The sequence below is a fragment of the Heterocephalus glaber genome, unplaced genomic scaffold (assembly GCF_053883595.1).
Source record: "Heterocephalus glaber isolate CG9 unplaced genomic scaffold, H.glaber_assembly_v1.0 deba00000718, whole genome shotgun sequence".
NCBI lineage: Eukaryota > Metazoa > Chordata > Mammalia > Rodentia > Bathyergidae > Heterocephalus > Heterocephalus glaber.
Window position 1 is genome coordinate 39,332 of NW_028258159.1, and position 10,737 is coordinate 50,068.

A 10,737-nucleotide genomic window follows, 5' to 3' on the forward strand; every position below is an offset into this window, starting at 1 on the left:
AGACACCATGGGCCTATTAGTCTGCATACCTGTCACGACACATGGGGACCTGTGGTCGTTTTGCTTTAGTGGCTCCCAGGAACATTAGTAAGAACAGTCTGTGTAAGGAATTTGTTTACATGGCACTGAAGCTTCCCCAGTGGGGGCCAGATGCAGGGAATCCTGGAATCCTGGACAATCTTTCTGAGTCTGAGCAGGTTGAGATGAACCTTTAGTTCCCATATGTTCATGTGGGGGTCTCCTAACCCTTTCCCGAGTTGAGAAGACATGCAGTGTATATCATCACATTTTTGGTGGAATACACAAACAGGGGAACATAGGTCACAGCTGAGGAAGTGTCTGGAATAATGACAACCCTAGCTATTGACCAGGTCAATTGGGCTGACAGGATCACTGCTGAGCCGAATGTACATGTTCACACCAAGCCTTGTATTCAAATAGAAATGCAGAGGACGGGACAAAGGCACAGCATGGGCAAACACGTGGCAGCTCACACAATCATGGAACTTCATTTCTGTTAGCTGTGCCTAAGGCATGGACAAAGTTCCACCAAGCCTGTTGTCCAAATCACATGTTGCAGCTTTTAGAAATCATTGAGAACAAGCTCCTTCCCATGCATCCTACTGGGCTGTTGTCCCAGACAGAAACAAGGGATGCATGTCATCCTGGTATTTTAGTTGTGAGGTCACAGAGCATGGAGCTGAAGGCGCCATTGTGCTGCTCCTCCTTATAAAGGGAGCTTCCCCGTCTCCCCAGCACAGACTCGGGAGCAACTCCAGAGCCTCCTGCAAGATGCTGGTGGTTCTACTGACAGCGGCCCTGCTGGCCCTGAGCTCAGCTGAGAGCTCATACAAAGGTACAAGGGAGCGGGGTGAGGCTGTGATGGGACTCTGCTTGGGGCTCAGGAGACCACACTGCAGAGGTGGAGAGGGTGCGTCACCAAGGGAAAGCAACAAAAGGAAATACAGGCCGGTGGAGTTCTTAAGGCAGGGTTAAGATCCATTCTGTCCCCATTCCACATCAAGACCTTCTACTTTTATGAAAGGTAATAGGGGTACCACTATAACTTTTGATCAGAGAAATGACCAGGTTAGCTTTGTGTTTGTTGATACAGCTCTCTGTGCTGTGAAGGATGGGTGGGATGATGGGAGGACCCATCCAGGGGAGCCCAGCTGTGAGGACTTGACCTAAATCCGGGTAGGGTGCTGGGAGCCTTTCTGCCAAGGGAATTCAGGACTCACTATAGAGAAGCACACACAGAAGAGTCATTTCAAAGACAATGAAGTGGGTAACAGATTTCAGTACCTGTGTAATGACGGAGAAATATCAGGGATCATTTTCCTAGTTTTCTCTCCACCACATACAGTATTTCAGTGTGCAGGGAGGAGTTGTGTAACTCTGTCCACAATTGTTTAATGCTGGTTTCCTTTCTTGAGGCAGAACATTGACTTGAGCAAAGGATTTAATGAAGGAGGAGGGCAGAGCAACAAGAAATATGATATGGAAATAACTGAAATACTTAAAAAGAAGAAGCAGTGATGTTTGGGGGATTCTAGAGAAAAAACAGGAGGATTGACAAAGGTGTAGTGAGAAGTGTTTGAGACTCAGCCTAGCAACTGCCCTGGAAACCCTTAGACATCCTTCACTTTGCAAGGAGATGAGCACAGAGAGTGGCTGTGGACTACAGAGGGTTCACTTGGGGATGTTCATGTTGGGATTGCAAATCACCTTTCCTCATAGGGCATCTGTGAGCCCCGAAAGACTGACAGTGAACTTTTCACTTCATCTGTGCTTTTAATCCTAGAGGTCACCTGTGAAGACTCCTCCTCCCTAGTGTCATGTACAGGCCCATTCATCCTCAGCCAACCTTCTCTTCCTTCTTTCCTTGAATATTTTGCCATCCTGCAATGTCTTATTAGGTTGATCTTTCATTTTGGGCATGACTGATTGTCATACTCCCCTTAGAGATACAGACAAACCCTCCCCACCTGCCATTCTGAGGACTGTGACCTGGCTCACAATTTCAGTAACCGGGAGGACCAGCTCTAGTGACACCAGGAGGAGGCTCCCCATGTCCTCACACAGAAGTGATCGCTGACACATGATGCATCCTGATTTTGCTCCTCAGCTCCTCTGCGGAGCTGAGAGTCACTCCCTGGTTACTATCTTGCCGATGTTCCTTCTCAGACACCTATGGCCATCTGTGAAATGCCCAGAAATATGAGACTATCTCATTTTCTTCTATGTTTCTCCACTCAGCTCTATCCTTGTAGATGATAAATACATGGCCACCACTTTTCAAAGAATCCTATATGAACCGTCACTTTCTGTCTCTTTTATCTCTGCAGTTTTCCTCCACAGGAGTCCAGGGCTCTTGCTCAGCACCTAGCTAAATTTCTACATAGAACCTACATGTCCTGACTTGGATTCACAGGCAGAAAGTTATTACAATACTGTCTCCACTAATACAACTGGCAGCATACATGATAATCCTTCCCCTTTGCTTCTTATGTGTCTTAGCCATGTCCTCTGTTTACTCCAGGTGTCCAACTTTTCTTTTTCTGACAAACGGAGAGAAATCATACTCTCAATTACCAGTGGCTGAGATTTTGCACATATTGCCTGTCTTTAGTGAGTGGGTCTGGAGAAGCTCTCTGTGGAAAGGGACTGGGTGAAAGAGAGGGAGCCAAGAGGCTGGTCTGGAAGCAGGAGAGCATGTGACCAGGTCAGAGAGGTAGAGAAGGAGAGTCTTCTGCCACTGAGCTCATCTATCCTTTGCTATGACCACACAGAGTCTGAGGACCAACACCAGGGCTTTGGTCTGGCACACGAGACTCCAGTGGATGATGATGTTAAAGATGAAGGCGATGGTGAAGATGAAGGCGATGGTGAAGATGAGGGTGATAGCAAAGAAGAGGGTGATGATAAACCTGAGAAACCACCCAAGCCACATCCTCGTCCTCCTCCTCCTGGACCACGTCCAAAACCACCCCAACCCGGAGGCCAGCCTAAGCCTCCTCCACCTCCTCCACCTCCTCCTCCTGGACAACAACATGGACCACCCAAACAAGGAGACGAGAAGCAGAATCGCACTACTCGTTCTTTAAATCAGCAAGGTCCACCCCCACAAGGAGGTCAGCAGCAGCCCAGTGGTCCTTCTCCTCCTGGAAACCAGCAGGGCCCACCCCAACAAGGAGGCCCACAGAATCGCCCTCCTCGCTCCTTACATCAGCAAGGTCCACCCCCACAAGGAGGTCAGCAGCAGCCCAGTGGTCCTTCTCCTCCTGGAAACCAGCAAGGCCCACCCCAACAAGGACGCCCACAGAATCGCCCCCCTCGTTCCTTACATCAGCAAGGTCCACCCCCACAAGGAGGTCAGCAGCAGCGCAGTGGTCCTTCTCCTCCTGGAAACCAGCAGGGCCCACCCCAACAAGGAGGCCCACAGAATCGCCCCCCTCGTTCCTTACATCAGCAAGGTCCACCCCCACAAGGAGGTCAGCAGCAGCCCAGTGGTCCTTCTCCTCCTGGAAACCAGCAGGGCCCACCCCAACAAGGAGGCCCACAGAATCGCCCCCCTCGTTCCTTACATCAGCAAGGTCCAGCCCCACAAGGAGGTCAGCAGCAGCCCAGTGGTCCTTCTCCTCCTGGAAACCAGCAGGGCCCACCCCAACAAGGAGGCCCACAGAATCGCCCTCCTCGTTCTTTATATAAGCAAGGTCCACCCCCACAAGGAGGTCAGCAGCGGCCCAATCGTCCTCCTCGTCCTGGAAACCAGCAAGGTCCACCCCAGGAAGAAGGTAAGCAGCTGTATTTTCCTCATGACATCCTGGAAGGCCCCACTGTGCGTCCCAACTTCCCTCAAAGGATAAACCACCCAGAATACCCCAGGGATTGAGCTCAATGATCTCAGTGCAGTTCCAGGTGAGATTTAAGCTCTCTCTTTAACACTGGCCCTAACTCCAATACTTATTAAAGTGCAGTGTGACAGCCATTCATCTGGCATGAAGTTCAGTTGATGTGGTCACTGAAGCCCAATTTTTAGTATTGTCATTCAGATCTTCAGGGTTAGCCCAGCAAGAACCTTTCTTTTTACAAATCTCCCATGATAGTAGTGATTTTCAGGAACGCTGCCCCAGAATTGTCTTTTGCCAAATGGTTAGTGGTGTTCTTTAGAGGAAGTGGTGCCATGTTCTCCCCCTTGGTCCTCTGCCTCCTTCGCAGTGCCAGTGACTTCCAATGTCACATTTCCACCTGAACACACTTAGCTCAGTTCCATCTCACACCACAACTGGCAGTGCCAGTGCCCCTGCTGAGTCACATTCACGTCTGTGCTCTTACATGTCACCTTGACTTGGACATCCTTACCATGAATGGAATCCATGCCCAAGATGGAAAAGAAGCTCCTGGAAGAGAAGGGCATGAAGCTGAATCTGGAAGGCTGGTCTTATCCCACCTCCCACATCCCCAGCCCACAGCATCATAACTTCCTGCACACATCCTCTTTGAAACAGTTGTACACATATAAGCAAGTCATGCTGGTATTCTGGCTTAAAAATGATGCCACAAGGATCTGTGTGGCCCATTGGGCATAACATATTTTGTAGTGAACATCCAAGTCAGCTCACAGAGTTATCCAGATCTTTCTGTTGTCTTTCTCTTTCCATCCGTACTCCAGCCCTCTTTCCCTCCTCCCCTTTTTCCTTTCCTTTCTACCTTTCCCTTTCTGCATTTCTCTTCCTTCTTTCCTTCCAGCCATCCCTCTTTCCATCCTTCCTTTTTCCTTTCTTCCTGTCCTCCTTCTTCTCTTCTTTTCTCTTCCTTTTCCATCAATCTTTCTTACATTCTTCTTACTTTGTTTTATAAATTGTACACTACTCCAATTTTTAGTTTTACCATAATTTTGAATCAATCCAACCCATTAGTTGTCACTTTGATTGGTTGAAATTCCATTCCTGGAATTAGGTGTTGCAGTGATCCTCTTTGTAAATATTCCTTTGATAATTTTCTGTAGCAACTAAAAGATAAACAGCTTAGGAATCATCTTTATTTCTTCATTTCACAAAGAACGATCGAGAGCACACTATGTCCTGGGTGCCTAAGAAGAACTGACAGGCAGAAATTAGGAAGGAAAGGGGAAGAAGAAGGTCAGAGGAAGACATGTCTGGGTCTCACCTGCTGCATTTCTGTGATGCCAGCTAGATATTGGGAGCCTCTTGAACTGTCTGTCACTTCTCCTCTGTAACCTTCTTGCTTGTTTGTTGCTTTCACAGAGTGAATGAGAAGGTGACGTCCTTCAGAACATGACCCCGTTGGAAGAACGCAGTCATAACTGCATCATCAATATTCTAATAAAATAATCAGCATGCCATTTCTGATTGCCGTCTCCTCTCTCTCGGTACTGGAGAATCTTGAATTTCACAACCATTGCTAACAACATTCAGAGGCCCATGGTCATTGTCATGGTTGTTTTCCTTACATTTTGCCTAAGCCAGCACACAGGTGGAAAGGTGAGGTCATTCTTTCACTTTCAGGCACTGTCCTAGTATTTTCCTGGACTCTGTGGGAAAACTGCAATTTGAAAAAATACTCTCAGAATATCAATTAATAATTGTTAAATGTTCTGGAAACAGAATATGTACAGCAAGTGATAGCAAGTTCTGAAGCATCCCTAATATTTCCAGCATAGTTGAACCTGCTTTCTTGGGACACAAATGTATTCGTGGGCCCCTTCTCACTGGAGCCTATTTCTCTCCTTCCCTCTATCTTATTGTTGCCCAATTCTTCCTTCTCCCCATGCCCCACCATTCTTTGTCCACACCTGAAGGGATTTCACAGAAGAGGCAGCATGATCTAACCAATGAGGTAGGACAGGATAATAAGGTCTCACTCTTTTCATTTTTGAAATCTTTGGACACCTGTCCACCTAATATACAAGTCAGAATTAGGATAGATACCATTCGACCAGGATATAGTGGTGTTTGAAAGACTTCACTTACACTTTTTTTTTTTTTACACCAAATGCTTATTTTAATAGGTTCCTTTTAACATGTCCTTAATACAATTCTCTTTCTCATATACAATCTGATACAATCGCAATTTAAAAGCCACTGTCTGTTTTTTATAAGTAACAAGAAGGAGACATTTCAAGTACCATCTGTTCTAAGTTTTAATATCTTCTTTTGGGGAGACTTTGGAGCTGAAGGTCAAGGATGATGATCGCACTTACTACCTGGTAACAACAAACTATTTTCCCAGTCAGGTCAAAATACCCTGTTTGTCTTCCTACCAATTCCCAAATATTCACAGCCTTTCAAGGACCACAAGAGACTTTTTATCATAGTGGGGAAATACTTGCTGTGTAAGTTTGGAAAATTAAAATGGCAAAGGAGATTATGTACCAAACACTGACAGCTTTCAAAATTTAGGAAGAATTGTTATTTGCCTATTTCCTTCTGTAGGGAAATAGTTTTTTAAAATATTAAATAATCAAAGTACTTATGCAAAATTAATCTCTTCAATGAGCAGATGAGTGCTCCATTTAAATGGTCTTTACAGATCCCTGAAGGTGCTATCCTGTCACGATTTAAGTGATGGCTATTCAATTGAATTTTTCTGCATAAATAGTTCTGCTCAATCTAAAAATGAAGTAGCATGATAAGACAGTCAACAGTTCAATAAAAATGCAAATTTCTGACATTATCAAAATGAATTTAAAAGTAACAAACTATCACAGAGCTCAGAAGTATTCTCTCAAGTTATTTGTTTTTATAAAGGAAGTCTTCGAAGTTTGCTGTTGAAAGTAGCTACTTTTCAAGCTTCCTCTTCTTTTCCTCTGGTTCATTAATGTCCATGTTTGAAATCTCATTCGGGATGCTTATTCCTGGTGCCTGTGGTTCTACCAGGGCCATTCGGATTTTCTGATGCTGAAGATTAGATGAGTCTAACGTGATTTTCACTTTAACTTTGTCAAACGCATGGAACACCGTCCCTCCTATTTTAAGTGAAAGGGTCCCATCATCATAAACAAGCTGTGGTTTTGGTTTGTCCTTTTCTTCAAAAGAAACTGTCCCTTCTAAACCATACTCTGGAATTAACACCACAATATAGCATTCTTTCTTACAAAGAGGATATAGGCTTCTTCACTTACTATTCCTTTGCTTTTGAAAAATAACTGCGTATGAAAAGCCACTGATGCACGCTGAGCATATTGAGCCATTTTGTGCCAGAAATTGAGGATTTTACAAATATCTGCAAGCTTGTGTTTGTCTGTCAACTCTGGATAAGTACAGTCAGCCCCAATAGCCACAGCCAACAGCCGGTGAACAATGATGTCTGCATATCTTCTGATAGGAGAAGTAAAATGAGTGTATATTGGAGATGCTAAGCCATAGTGATGGAAATCATTATCCATTCCAGAACAGAAGTACACAGCTTGCATCATACAGCGAGTGGCCAGTATTCTTAACAGAGTGTTAGATATGGAAAAGCAGGAGACTCGGCTCGGTCCAAAGAGTCAGTCAATGATATGGCCGTATCAGTCTTAATTTCCAAATTCTTGGACTTAGCTGCCTTAACAAGGATTTCATAATTTGATGGGGGGGGGGCAGGGTGCTTTCTTAGCAGAGCATGTTCAGAAAATTCTTCATGAATTTTTTTTGCCACAGAGATATTAGCAAGTACCATAAATTCTTCCACCATGGAATTTGTTTCTCTAAGTTCCTTGGCCTGTAGATCTATAGGATCATGAGTTTCACTGTCCATGTGAAATCAAACTTCTGGAGAAGAAAATGTCAAAGCCCCTTTCTCAGTTCTTCCTTTTTTCAGAATTTTACCGAGTTTATTTAGTCCACGGAGACTAGTGGTAATATCATCATTCATGGTTGCTGAATCAATTCTCATCTGCACCTCAGCATAAGTAAGAGAAGCCTTTGAGTTAAGGACACTTTTGGTAAATCTTGTTTTTAAGATTTCAGCATTGTGACTCATTTCCCAAATACATGAAAATGCCAGCATGTCAACATTACACCTTAAGGAACATAAATTAGAGCTAAGCAACTCTGGAACCAGGTCAATCCTCTTTTCACAGAGATACACAGTTGTTCCTCTTCTGGCTGATTCTTGATCCAAGGCATTTCCTGGCCTAATAAAATGGCTAACATCAGCAATGTGAACACCAACCTCCAAATTCCCATTTTTGAGCTCTCTACAATGCAGAGCATCATCTATATCAGTGCATCCTGGTGGATCCACACTACAAACACAGATGCCTTAGGTCTTCTCGGTTTTTCATGTTTTCAGTAATGCTCCAGGGCATCTTTGGCAAAAAGCTAAGAACAGCCTGGGAGAAAGGCTGATGAGGAACATCGTGTTCAAATAACAAAGCTTCTGTTTCAGTCTCTTTTTCTCCAGCATCGCCAAAATTTTTTACAAAGTGTCCATTTGGATATCTGGAATTTCTGGGCCAACCATCAATAGCAACAATAATTCGCCGTCCTTCTAATGCAGAAGCCTGTCTGGTTTCTATCCGAATCTGGGGAATTCTTTTATCAGCAGGTGTAAAGAGATGTCTTCTTGACTCCTTAATATCAGACTTGGAAAGCATGCCACAATAAGGTCTCCAATTCCTTCTTCTTATTCCTACAACTCTACCTGTGGGCTTTAACATTTTTTCATTTATAGCAGTCTTAAGCAAGTGCTCTCTCTCTCCTCTTCTTTTTCCACATCATCTTCATTTTGACCTTCATCCTGTAACACCCCAGTGTGGGGAGCGGTGTCAGCCAAAAAGCTTCATTTTAACTTTACCCTCTGTTATAAATATCCAGGAGACTGTGTTATGGGGAACCATGTCTTCGCTAATTCCGATGTTTACCTTTAGAGATTGCCCTGGCAACAAGATGAACCTTCTGTAACCCCCTGAAACAAAGTAGCCCCTGAGGGCAAGGAGTGTCTAGAAAACTAGCAAACAAGGAAGCAGGTGTTTTTGGATAAAGGTCATGGTTAATGACCTTACTCACTGAATGTATAAAAGAGAGGTGGAAATAAACTTGCTCGCTGGGTCTTTGTGGGCCCTCCCGTCACTCTGTTTCTTCTTTCTCAATCCTTACGTCCCCACTCAGGTCTTGCTCGACAGGTTGCGGCCAGACCGCGACACCCCAGAAGACGGCGCTACCCACTGACTCTTGGGGAGAAGGGCCACAGCCACAACATCTTCATGAATAGCTCGGTTTAGATATTTAAGTCCTTGTACAATTATCTCTTTATTTTCTTCAGTGTCTCCATGAATCCACACTGTAGCTTCTAAGTAATTTTCCCTGCTAGCTCTGAATGTTCCTTGAAGGTATACACCAGATTTTATACCCTGTTGTAGCTTACTTAAGGGAAGATGCTCTGAAAATATTATTTTTCCACTTTCCATTTCATTCCCTTCATCAGACAAACAAGCAAGACGATCTATGAGTTCAGGGTTAGCAGTTAGGCTCTTTCTATACTCTTCACATGTGAATGCTGGCATTCCTTCTTCTACAGCTTTCTCTTTGTTTTTGAGATCATTGGTTATAAAGATAACTTGCAGCTGATTTTCTGCCGACATTTTCTTCAGATGTTCATTGTACCATTTTGCTGCTACTCGAATGGCTCTCTCATTTCTATCATTAGCATTTTCTCCTTGTTCTTGTTCTACATAGGTCTCTCTATGGTGCTCATTAGTGAACGTATAGAAATGCTTTTCTTGGTTATTAGTCACATCCCGGATTCTTTTATATACAGGGGCACTCCGATTTCTCACTTCCTGGAGAAGTGTTTGTAGCACAATTACATTCCTGATGGCAGGGTCCTCCAGAACATCGATCTGGTGCAGCAACACGTTGGTGTCAGGCAGCAGGTAGTGAGGCCGCGGCCAGAGGCTGCTTGCCGGGTCCTGGGGCTGCAGCTCGAGCGCCGGCCCCCCGTGCGCCCCGCCACACTCCGCGCGCCCGGGAGCCCCGCAGCCGATGTCATCGCGCAGGTAGTGCTCGCGCACGATCTTCAGCACGCCGCCGGTCCGGGTCTTTTTAAAGAACGTCTTGGACTTGAGCATCTCGCCTCGTGGTCAGCGGCGGGGTCCAGACCGCCACAGCACGCTTCCGGCGCCACTAAGTCCCACCCCGGGGACTTCTCTTCTTCCCGTTCCCGGGTACTAGCGAGCACGCTCGCCCAAAAACGCCGAGCCGGACGCTCACTTACACTTTGTCTACAAGAAATTCACCTCACCAATAAAAGCACTCTTGACTGAATGTGAATGAGTATAAAATAGGATTCCAAACAAATAGAAATCAAAAGTGAGCAATCTCTATTTCTCTCGGACAAAGTTGATTTGAAGATGCAAACTGTAAGAGGTTTAAAAAGCCGCTCTGTAATGTCCCAGAAATCAATTGAATATGAACACGGGGGTTATGAATTCGTGTGCACCTAGTGTCAGGGCACCAGATTTTATAGAACACTCAACTTTTTAAAAATAATGCTTTTATTGGTATATTTTAGGTATACAATACATTTACATTTCTCGTTGGGAACTTGTACCTTGACATGACGTATCTTGGTTCTTATCTTTTCCCCATTCCCTGCACTCCCTTCACCCCTCCACCCTTCCCTATTTACAAAGACTTTGGTTCCATTTTTTCCATTTCTCATAATTTTTCCTTTCCCTTCTTGCCTTTCCGGTACCATTCCCTCCTCCCCTACCACTTTGGACCTTTTCTT

General features: G+C 44.8%; 1 protein-coding gene and 1 pseudogene across 1 annotated transcript; one reads left to right on the plus strand and one right to left on the minus strand.

The window, feature by feature from the left end:
* Positions 1–749: 749 nt before the first annotated feature.
* Positions 750–5,323, plus strand: LOC147829172 (uncharacterized). The gene is made up of 3 exons (XM_087206775.1): positions 750–856; positions 2,793–3,797; positions 5,271–5,323. The coding sequence occupies exons 1-3, from the start codon at positions 793–795 to the stop codon at positions 5,273–5,275; spliced, it is 1,074 nt and encodes a 357-aa protein (XP_087062901.1). The 5' UTR covers positions 750–792; the 3' UTR covers positions 5,276–5,323.
* Positions 5,324–6,803: 1,480 nt separating this feature from the next.
* LOC147829173 (exosome complex exonuclease RRP44-like) lies at positions 6,804–10,075 on the minus strand (annotated as a pseudogene).
* Positions 10,076–10,737: the final 662 nt, after the last annotated feature.